The 11,370-nt window shown below is 49.7% G+C and overlaps 1 protein-coding gene across 1 annotated transcript; it reads left to right on the forward strand.

Moving 5' to 3' along the window:
- Positions 1-9,697: 9,697 nt before the first annotated feature.
- Positions 9,698-10,838, forward strand: LOC127329266 (uncharacterized). The gene is made up of 2 exons (XM_051355797.2): positions 9,698-10,183; positions 10,261-10,838. Exons 1-2 carry the CDS (start codon positions 10,006-10,008, stop codon positions 10,836-10,838), a joined length of 756 nt encoding a protein of 251 aa, XP_051211757.2. The 5' UTR covers positions 9,698-10,005.
- The last annotated feature ends 532 nt before the right edge of the window (positions 10,839-11,370 follow it).

The following is an 11,370-nucleotide window of genomic DNA, read 5'->3' on the forward strand; positions in this document are numbered from 1 at the left end:
TGCTGTGGCTCAGCTCATGGTCAATTAGGAGTCGGAGCCTCCCGTTGCATCAGACTGGTCGGAAACATCTGCGGTGGAAAATCGAGCGTGCGTCTCCGAGCGTGAGCGAGGGAGGCAGGACGGCCCACCAAGGGCCTACTAGATTTGGTGTGCGTCTTGGCAACGACAGCGTCCTCCCCTGCTTCAAGATCTGCAAGCCAGACAACAGAAGGGCCGGGGATGAGGAAATAATAGTACAATCCACGTCATTTTATGTTCATGGATCATGCACACATTATCTAATTATAGTTTAAACCATTGTAACTTGTAAGCGACATTTGACCATGACAAAACAATGATTCATGTCCATGCGTATAATTTTACTCTAGAAGTTTCAAATATTATGGTTAACTCGCCATATGCGAGAAACCTCTATTTGGGTATTTTCTAGGTAAGCTTTAGAAATCTTCGCTCCTTCTATCTCTAATTACAATGCCACTTCAAAAAATGCATTTCATAGATATAAACGGCCATAAAAGAATTGATTTAGTGTATCCATCATACAATAACACTGCTTATTAGTGTGAATGTTGCATGCAACCAAAAAGAAGGAGGCACTCCATGCAACATGTATAATTAGCATGTGAAACTATGGGTATGCTAAGTGATTAATCACAAATTAATTAGTTTTTTTGCTATGTGAAAATAATATAGGGATTTCTATTTTCGTGCCCCTGGTTCGTTGGTTGTACTCAGTTTTCCCCAGCCCCTTAGTTTTTCCTCAGTTTTCCCCTCCCTCTAGTTTGAAACCCGTCGCAGACGCTCAGACGGGAGGGTTGCCGTCTGGTCAGAGGCCTTCACCGTTACCGGTGACGGCTAGGGAGCCGCGTTGGTGTTGAATTGACCGTTTCTTTCGAACTGTGTTGACTGTTGACTGGAGGAGCTCACCCAAAGCTTTCCACTCCGCCCGATACTGGAGGAGCTCACACACCGCCCCTCCGCCGCCACGCCGTCCTGCCCTCCTACCTTATGGCGTCGTCCGCCGCCGAGCCGCCCCCGCCCCCACCACCACCACCGGGAGGCGGAGAGGGCTCCGCCTCCACCAGATCTAGATCTACCCCTTTCGCGGAGTTTGTATGTCCATCTGGTGTGCCAAATGTTCGCGTCAGCCGCGGAGAAGATTGGGAATCGGAGGGATCTAACGCATGGATTCCATCTGGGTAAGCATCGTCTGCCTATGTGAATTAACAGTAGGCAGTTTTTGAGCGCCAATCGTTGTTGCTCAACTAACTGCGTTGCTTTTCGAATAGGATTGATCCAGCGCTGGCTTTTCGGCTGGTGGTTAGGCTGGATTCTAGCTATACGCGTGATTCTAAACGCTATAAGAATGGGTTTTTCTTCCCTGCGGTGGTTGCAACCACCATCTCGTTGAGGAATTTGAAAGCTAACATCTGCGCTCAGTACAGCTGGAGCTCTTACGACGCAGTTCATTTCGAATATTTCAACAAGGAGGGAAGATTTGTTCCACTAATTTCCGACGACGATCTGGGAATTCTTTTTGCTTTGAATGCTTCTTGCCGGTTCGGTAAAATTCGTATCCATGTGGACAGGGGCCGGGCATCATCTCTCTCTGGTGCTGGGGCATCATCAGGTGGTCGGGCATCATGTCTCTCTACTGCTGCTGCCTCTTCTAACAGTGTGCGCCGCGGCGCTCCTTGTAGGTCCACAGCAGCACCATCTGTCCCCAGTGCTAGTGGTAGCCAGATCGTTCGTACGGTCGATGTGGAGGACGATGCAGACATTGAGGATCAGCCTCCTCAAGATGATGAGGATGAGTTGATGTTTCCTGAATTGGTAGATCGATGCAGTAAGCAGGCAATGGAGGATCAATACATGGAAGATATTGCTTTTGGTGCCAGATTTGATGACACTGATGATGAAGAGAAGAATGAGAATGATGACAGCCTCGTTTTAGCCGATTACGAAGGTGAAGACTTGCCAACAATTGAGTGGAACAGGGAGAATCCCCAGCTTGTAGAAGGCACCGTGTTTCAAACGATGATGGACTGCCGTAATGCAATTACTACATATCACATTCTCACTAAGAATAATTTTGAGGTTGTTAAAAGTGAGCCAGGTAGGTTCACAATTAAATGCCCATACCCAAGGTGTAGGTTTAGGCTGCATGCATCCACAATGCGCAGAAGCAGCTTGGTTCAGGTACTACGCCAACCAGTTGTGTATTTAGATCACAGTGTAAAATTTGTTATCTATTACTGACATCCCTTATCATTATGTTTCAGATAAAGAAGAATAAGGAGATCCATAGGTGTCCACCTCTAGGGGGAGAGCCAGAGCTGAAAACAAAGCTAGCGAAGACTAGGTGGTTGGCAGATATAATCCTAGATTGGCTGAGAGAAGATCCTTCACTTGGTCCAACAGCACTCGTAAAAAAGGTGGTTGAGAAGTATAAAATGAAAGTACCTTACATGAGGATGTTCTATGCAAAGGAAATGGCTCTTGACAAGATCAATGGTCCATGGAATGAAAGCTTTCAGTTGCTTTACACTTTCAAAGCTGAAGTGGAGATGGCTAGTCCAGGCAGTGTTGTAGCGATAGACAAGCATACAGTTCCCTACAAATTGAAAAGCGGGAAGGTAATGCACAAGGAATGTTTCAGAAGGGCTTTTGTTTGTTTCAAAGCTTGCTGGAAAGGCTTTTTGGACGGTTGCAGGCCTTATTTGGCCGTGGATGCATCAGCTCTTCATGGCAGGTTTAAAGGACAGCTAGTTGCTGCTACTGCAGTTGATGGACATAATTGGATGTTCCCTGTTGCTTATGGGGTTTTGGAGGTTGAGTCACAGGAAAGTTGGACTTGGTTTCTGCAGAATTTGCACGATCTTATAGGTCATCCACCAGGACTTGTTATCCACACAGACGCTTGCAAAGGTTTGGAGAGTGCGGTAGAAGCAGTATTCCCTGGAGTGGAGCATAGGGAATGTATGCGACACTTGGTACAGAATTTTACAAAGAAATTCAAGGGTAAAGTTTTTACTGACAACCTATGGCCAGCTTCATACACATGCAGCTCTAGGAAGCATCTGTTTCATTTGGATGTGTTGTATAAACAAAAACCTGGGGTGAAGGAGTACTTGGATGAACATCATGGTAGGGTGTGGTCAAGAAGCCAATTCAATGAAATTTGCAAGGTAGACTATGTAACAAGTAACCTTGCGGAGAGTTTCAATTCAAAGGTCAAGTCATTGAAAGGGCTTATGCTGTGGCAAATATTTGATAAGATTAGGCAGATGATCATGATAAAGATCGATCTGCGTCAAAGAATTGCATCCACAAATTATGTTGGCCATCTCATGCTCCCATCTTTGATTAAGTCTTTGCATGAGAGGGCAAAACAATTGAGGATGCAATGCGTCAGAAAAGGAATGGAGGCTGAGGTAACCTACACTGACAGTAAAAACATGCAGTGGAGGTATCCAGTGAGTTTGGTTGATAGGACATGCCATTGTAGGGGATGGCAGATCCGTGGGATACCCTGCATACACGCATTGTTTTTCATGAGTGTTATAGGGGGTGAAGATGGTGAAGTTGATCAGTATGTGTCAGAGTATTTCTCTGTTGCCAAATTTAGGGCTGCATATGCTGTGAATGTTCCTACCTTGTTGGGAAAAGACCAATGGATGAAAGTCGATCCAGGCTTCAAACTGTACTCTCCAGTATTGACTAGACCGGCAGGTAGGCCGAGGAAGAATAGGATCAGAGCTAGTGCAGAGGGTGGTGCACCGATTCGAAAACGTAATTGCAAACGTTGTGGAATCGCTGGACACATTGCTAGGCTTTGTAAAAATGGAGTTGACCCAGCTTTTGGAATGGAAGATCAGGCGGGAGCAGAAAATGCAGAGAAGAATGAAGCAGCAATTCAACTTGAGATTGAAGCAACAGTTCAACATGAGGTGATTGAAGCAGCAAATGCAGAGGAGATTGAAGCAGCAGTTCAACATGAGGAGATTGAAGCAGCAAATGCAGAGGAGATTAAAGCAGCAGTTCAACATGAGGAGATTGAAGCAGCAAATGCAGAGGAGATTGAAGCAGCAATTGAACATGAGGAGATTGAACCGATGGATCGAGAGCAGAGGGAACAGATGGATGTAGAATGGCTTCAACCGATGAGTCTAGAGGAGAGGGAACAGTATAGTCGAGAATGCCTCGAAAGTAGTAAGGCCATGATAGAAGCTAACTACATGGCAGAAGAAAAAGCACAAGCTTTGCAGAAGAAGAACAAGAAAGAGGGCAAAAGGAAGGTAGACACCGGTAATATCCCTGGTAGGGTTACCCGGAGTAAGGTGGTGGCCCCGGCGAGTCACACTAGGAGCAAGAGAAAGATTTTATTCTGAACAACTAATTTGAATTTGTATGAACAATTTGTATTGTGGTTCCCTTTGTATTGGGGATCCCTTTGTGTTGAACAATTTGTATTGGGGATGCCTTTGTGTTCAACAATTTGAATTTGTATGAACAATTTGTATTGTGGTTCCCTTTGTATTGGGGATCCCTTTGTGTTGAACAATTTGAATTTGTATGAACAATTTGTATGCCACATTTAAGCCACATTTATCATTTTAGGGTTTTAGGGTTTTAGGGTTTTAGGGTTTTAGGGTTCAATTCAAAATAATTCAAAACATGGTGGAACCTTCCCATGGAGCCTTGTTATGTTACCTACAACCTAGAGAAATAATAATGGAAAAGGAAATATAGAGATATGAAGTTTTTATGCCAAAAGCTTCAAAACTACTTCCTAGTCCATGAGCTACTAGATATGAAGATGCAAGGCTTTCTGCTCAATACACCTCCCAAATACCCACTATGCTTACAAACTTTGTCCAAATGAGTCCAAATTCGTCACACTTGTGTATCTTTGAGTTGCAAACAATATCTAGTCGGCCAAAATGTAATATATTGTTCAAATAACACAATTTTACAATTTTTATGCCAAAAGCTTCAATTTCCCTTAGTCCGTTTATTATTTGGGTGCCCCTGTTTTACTTAGTGTTACTCAGTTTTCCCCCTCCGGGCCCACTTGTTTTACTCAGTCATACTCAGTTTGCCCTTCCGATAAACATTTCCTCACTTTTCCCCCTCTTAGTTCTACTCGGTTTTCCTAACTTGTACTCACCGGCTGATCTACGATTGGTCGAGATGTATGTCACACGGATCTTGGTTAGTTGAAAGCTCAACGAACGCTTGCACCGTTCGATCATTTATGATCGGACGGCTGTATCTCTCTCTACCACGATGGACGCATACGGAGACAAGAGCAGAGCACATACCTACCAACCCTGGCGATCGCATATTCCGATCGCATCCTCCTCTCTTACTACGGCGGTCGCGGCGGCGCGGATCTAACCGTGCGTGGCGTGCGGCGCTGGATCTAACCGTGCGTGCGGCGGCGTGCGCGGCGCGGATCTAACCATGCGTGCGGCGGCGTGCGGCGGCGCGGATCTAACCGTGCGTGCGGCGGCGTGCGGCGGCGCGGATCTAACCGTGCGTGCGGCGGCGTGCGGCGGCACGGATCTAACCGTGCGTGCGGCGGCATGCGGCGGCGCGGATCTAACCGTGCGTGCGCCGTGGATCTAAGAGTGCCGGTGAGGATCTAACCGTCAGAAATAGTTGAAATGTCTCTCTCTGTCTCTCTCTGTCTCTAACCGGTGAGGATTCTATTCTCAGATCTATTGAATGATGAAGAACACCAAGACGGCGGCCGTGCCGACAGTGGTCATCGATGCCACGAACATTGAAGCCATCGCCTACAACATCGCTTCGACGGCGCAGACCCAGCCTTCAATGTCGGAGCCTGTTGATGTCTCACTTCCGGTGCCGAGAGTGCGAATCGATGCCAAGACGATTGAAGCCATCGTCTACAACCGCGCTGCAAAGCCGCCGATCCAGCCTTCCGCAGATCCGTCGCTGATGAAGTACACCAAGACAGCGGCGGTTCCGACACTGGTCATCGATGCCACGAACATTGAAGCCATCGCCGATAACATCGCTTCAACGTTTGGTGGCGCAGATGACCGTGTTCGACGCCGCAAATTGGGATAAATTATGATAAATTTGTATTTTTCAATTTCCAAATGGGATAAAATTGTTCGAACTACTACCTCCGTCTCAAAAAAAGCTTCTCCACGTTCTTGATGTGTCCATGTACATCCGTATGTATGATTTGAATTCTATCCCAACTTGATTGGGAAGATATTGATATGTGTCGTTGCCTAATCGACGGTACCTCGGAGGAGGGATCCTCACGAGGGGGAGAAGAAGTAGGGGCCATAGGGCGGAGTGCTCACGGGACGGTGGTACGCGAGTTACCCAGCTTCGGAACACCTGCACGATGACAGGGCCTACTGCTGCTTGTCTGGAATTATCTGGGCGCTTTCGCGTTGTTACAATGAGTTGTGGTTGTGTCTCTAGGGCTCCCGGGATCCGGCTTATAAAGGCGCACGGATCTAGGGTTTACATGGAGAGTCCTAGCCGGATTACAGATAGCCTAGCTACGGTACAATATCTTGCCGTGCACGCCACGGATCCACCTCCCATACACGTCATACTGGATCCGGGTTCCTCGTGGACCTCCATGGATCCGGGTTACTCCTATGTCGGTACGGATCCGGCCTGCTGATCCTGGGCTGGACTTCTTCCTTCATGATCAACAGCAACTGGGCCGCCCGATGGGCCACATGCCTCATCACCGTCTGTGGGCCACCCGGGCTTGCCGGATCTAGGCACTGTCGATGGTACACCCATGAAGTATACCCACAACAGTAGCCCCCAGAGTTCTCCGAGTTTCACCTGCAGTTTCCGCCATGCTTGTTCCTTAAGTTTCCGGCATCGTCGGCAACGCGGAGAAACTTGAAGAGCTCCAACTTTGCATTTTCTTCTTTTTCCAACTTACAGCCGGAAAATGCTCTCACCCTGCGGGACTTCACCCATCGACGTTTCAAAGAACATTTCCGGGTTACTCCCTGCGCGCGAACGAGAGCCAACTTATCTTCACGCACTTTCCCGGAATCTTAAAAGACTCAAACGGTTCCGCCAATTCTGGCGCCATTTTTGCGCGATTCGTGCGGTAACTTATCTCTAGCCATTTTTACCGCTAGGGTTTGGGACACGTGTCACGCATCCAACGGCGCGACGCTTGCGTTCCGACCACAGGATGCGGAACACGAATCTTATCCCCTCAGCCTATAAATATCAGCCGTCGACCCCTTTACCCCATTCACCCCCCTATTCATCTCTCTGCCGAGCGCCGCCTGTGAGCCCTTCCTCCGCCGCGCCGGAACCTGCCGGAAAGTCACCGGAGCATCGCCGGAACGAGCCCTCCGCCGCAGTGTTCTTCGTGTTCTTAACCCCGGCGAGCCACCGCACGGAAAACTCGCCGCCGATCAGCTCCGTCCACCGCACGCACCATTACAGTAACCTTCGAGCTTTACTTTCGCGCCGTAGTTGGTAGGGATGAACTTGGGGAAGACAACGTGGGATCCGACTAAGAAAAGTTTCCACCAACCTTTTTCTTCAGATGTCTTCAACGACTCCGCCTCCGAGCTCGGAGCCAATCATGGCGACGCCAATCTCCTCCGCCCCTCCTCCCTTTGTCCCAATCAGGCTAGATCCTTCAAAGGATTCCGGCAAGGAGACTGAGGGGACCTCCGCTCACCCGGAGAAAACCTCCGGGGCGGGCCAGTCGGAGCAGCAAACAGAAGAAGCTGCCAAGAAATCGAAAGCTCGGAAGCGCGACTCCGAAGCTAAGGGAAAATGGTGGCCCTGCACCACCACCGAGATGGAATTGAAGAATCTCGAGTCGGAGGGCTTCCTGCAACCCGGAAGCTGGAGGTCAGTTCCAAATGAACCTGCTCCGGCTCCAAGGGACGACGAGATGGTGCTGACGAAGGCACTGGTGGAGCGCGGATTTTCATTTCCGCCTTCGGATTTCTTCCGGGAGATTCTGAAGACGTATGGACTCCAACCCCACAACATATCTCCGAACAGCGTGCTCGCCATCATCAACCACGTCGCTCTCTGCGAAGGCCACCTCCGGGTAACTCCAGAGCTTTCCCTCTTCCAATACTATTTCTCTGTCAAGAAGGAGAAGATCCGCCAAACTTCCGAGTTGGCGACTTGCGGATCTGTCACCTTCATCATCCGCCCGGGCCGCGTCTACCCCCCCACCGACCGCCACGAATCCGCAAGATACTGGTCTGGGGGTTTCTTCTATCTGAAGGACGTCTCCGACCCCGCGAGCGACAAGAAGCTACCACCTTTCAAGAACTGCCCCGCCACCGAGCTTCCGTCATGGACGCACTGCCCCCACTTCTCCGACTCGCCTCAGCTGACCCGCGCTGTCAGGCGGATCTGCAAGCTCACGGAGGAGGGGCTGACGGGGAAAGACCTAACCCTCTCCTGGTTCACGAAGCGGATCCAGCCGCTGCAACATAGAGACCGCCTGATGTTTGAATACACAGGGCGCGACGATCCGATGCGCGCCACCAAGGATAATCTCTCCGCCGACGCCATCGACAAGAGGATCCGGGTCCTCATCAAAATCCCACGTGAACTCCACGTTCACGTATGCAACAAAGACATCCACACGGAGGGATCCGGAACTGCGGTACATCGTCTTGACTTTGGTTTATCGTTTTTCTTCAAACTTTTGGCTAAGTGTAACTTTGAACTAGCTCGAGGCGCTTGAGGAAAATGAGCTCGGAACTCTCCTCCGAGTCCCATCCACCGGCCACGCGGATCCGGAAGCCACGTCAGAGGCGGAAGCTCCTGAAGCTCCACGTCCCGCGAAGAGGAAGAAGCCAGCCCCTTCCAGCCCTTACGCGAAACGCCCCCGCGAAACGCTCAGCATCGCGGCTACCCGGAAAGCTGAGGCGGAAAAGAAGCGCCTCGCGCTGATTAATACCAGCAACAAAGGGCAGCCTGCCATCCAGCACTTTTTCAAGCCTTCCGGGTAAGCGTCTTCTTCCGAGACCCAAGTTCTGGTTTAACACTCGCTCTTATATTTGTATGTTTTTCCTGAAGTTCCGGAAGCCAGCCTCCCAAGGCCCCAAGGGTCATCAAGAAGAAGGCCAAACCATCTCCGGCTTCTTTCCCTATCACTCCTGAGGTGGAAGTTCCGCCCAAGGCTTCTTCTGCCAGCAAGCCGGATCCGAAGGACATCATTGACCTTGAAGACCTTCCTGAAGACCCTGCTCACCATGGCGACTCCGCCCAGGGGACTTCCTCACCACCAGATCAACCAAGTTCCGCTTTCGCGGGACCTACTGATGAAGAGCAAGAGCAAAAGGTCAAGCTTCTCCAAGTTACCAATGCGACCCGAGTCAGCCTCGAGCCAACTCCGTCCCTCCAAAAACTTACCCTCGCAGAGCGTCACGCGGAAGTTTCCGCCATGCTGAACAAGGTATGGGGGAAGCCGGAGGAGGAGGTGGGTTATCTCGCCGAGCTGGAAGACAGCCTGAAGGAATTTTTCGCCAAGCACAAGGAAGTGCGGCAGGTAATACTAGCCCCCAAGCATTGGGTGATATAGTTCCGTGTAACATGTATTAGCCAATGCTTTCTCAAAATGTACTGTTAGGCGGAAATTTGAAATTTTTATCCAAGTCTTTGAAATCTTCGCCAGTCCCCCCGATTTTAATATCCGACTAACTCTCTGCTGCTTCTCAGTCCACGCGGAAACTGCACGAAGATTTGCGCATACACGTGCTGGAGCAAATCACGGAGATCGAGGGGCTGCGCCAACACGCGGAAAATAGCCGAAAGGCTATCCAGCTGCTTGAGACCCGACTTCAAGGTACGAGATCCGGATCTTCACTTTTTTGTACTGACAGTTGTTCAGGGTGCATAATATGTTCAACTCTGCTTTCAGAAGAAACTGCCAAGCATTCCTCGCTTGATGAACTATCTGCCAAGGTCAAGGTGCTTGAGGCGGAGAACGAGTCCCTCAGAAACTTCATGAAAGAATCCTCAAGCAAAGAGACTGAGGCGAGGAAGGAGCTCTCCGAGAAGCATGCCCGTGAGCAGGCGGAGCTGATTGACAAGCTGGAGAAAAGCCAGGGCCGCGTGATCTCCACAATTGCCAAGAACAAAGCCCTGGAAGCGGAGGCGGAAGCCATTGACAAGCTTATCTTCCGTAAGCATTTTTCCGCGTCGTTGCTCCGACCACCTTGCATGTTTTCTCTGACGGAACTGAACCTCTTTCTTTCACAGCAAGCCTTGGCTTTGAGTGGACAAAAGATTCAAACCTGACGAGGACGGAGGCGTACGATGAAGCGCGGATGTCAATTGATGCGCTGTTTGAAGCCTGTCGCGGAATCGCCACGGCTCTGTCGCTAAAGAAGGCCAAAACCACAGTCATCGATACGATGACCAAACTTATGCGACAGGTGCCGGAGTTCATCAAGGACTGGCAGAAGTCTTCAGCGCGCGGAGCCGCCTCCTTAGTCCTGGCCACCTGCAAGGCTTTCTTCCCCTCACTCAACCTGGCGCAAGTTGCACGCGGAGCCCCCGAGAGTTCCGACATGAGCGCCCTCCTCGCGGAAACTGAAGGCTATGAAGAGCTGTTTGTCAGGCGAGTGGATCACTCGTTCTGGTACAACAAGCACAATCTGCCCGAAGGTTTTTCCGATGCAGAGGAGGAAGCAGGCGAGCCAGAGTATTATGGGGAAGGATCCGGGTCCAGCAGCGAGCACTCCGGAGAAAATTCTGGAGACGACTCTGAAGCCGGATCTGGTGGCAGCGACAACGGCTCCAGCTACCAGCAATCTGAAGAGGAGGACTCCGAGTAGAGTTCCTGTTTGAAACAAAACAAGTTGCATTATTTTGGCCCCAGCGAGGGTTTGTAATGAGACTTTAAATTCTTAAGTAGCTAGGAACGAAACGATTATGCATGGGGCGGAAACACTTATCCTGCTATCCGTTAAATATTATGTGCATGTTTCGTTTTATGTCGGAAAGCAAGTGCTGACTTCGTTATTTTCTGGCTTGCCCGCTTGACCTTCCACGAGCCGGAAAACCTTAGCCGGAAACGCTCGCCAGCGGCGACGAAGCCCAATGGCAGTCCGTCCATAACCGCGGAAACAAGCCCCCAGGCATAGGTGCCGGAAATCGCTACTAGGAATCCACGAGTTCGCAACAGATAACAACTTAATCAGAAAACTTAAGCTTACGTCCTAAAGGACGATTTTGAAAATCACAACTTTCATACACGCCTAGGCGGAAATATCCAGCTCTGCGGTTTTAGTCGGAAAAAACATACACGATCTAAAATGAACAAGTAAAGGAGGTAAAAGACTCAAAGAGTGAACCATAAGCTTTATT

Source organism: Lolium perenne, chromosome 2, assembly GCF_019359855.2.
Source record: "Lolium perenne isolate Kyuss_39 chromosome 2, Kyuss_2.0, whole genome shotgun sequence".
NCBI classification, from domain to species: domain Eukaryota; kingdom Viridiplantae; phylum Streptophyta; class Magnoliopsida; order Poales; family Poaceae; genus Lolium; species Lolium perenne.

What these genes read in the sequence shown, in the direction of transcription:
- LOC127329266 (XM_051355797.2), top strand. Translation starts at nt 10,006, where the DNA reads ATGAAAGAATCCTCAAGCAAAGAGACTGAGGCGAGGAAGGAGCTCTCC. An exon ending in CATTGACAAGCTTATCTTCC is followed by an intron (nt 10,184 to 10,260) that starts GTAAGCATTTTT and finishes TTTCTTTCACAG; the next exon opens with CAAGCCTTGGCTTTGAGTGG.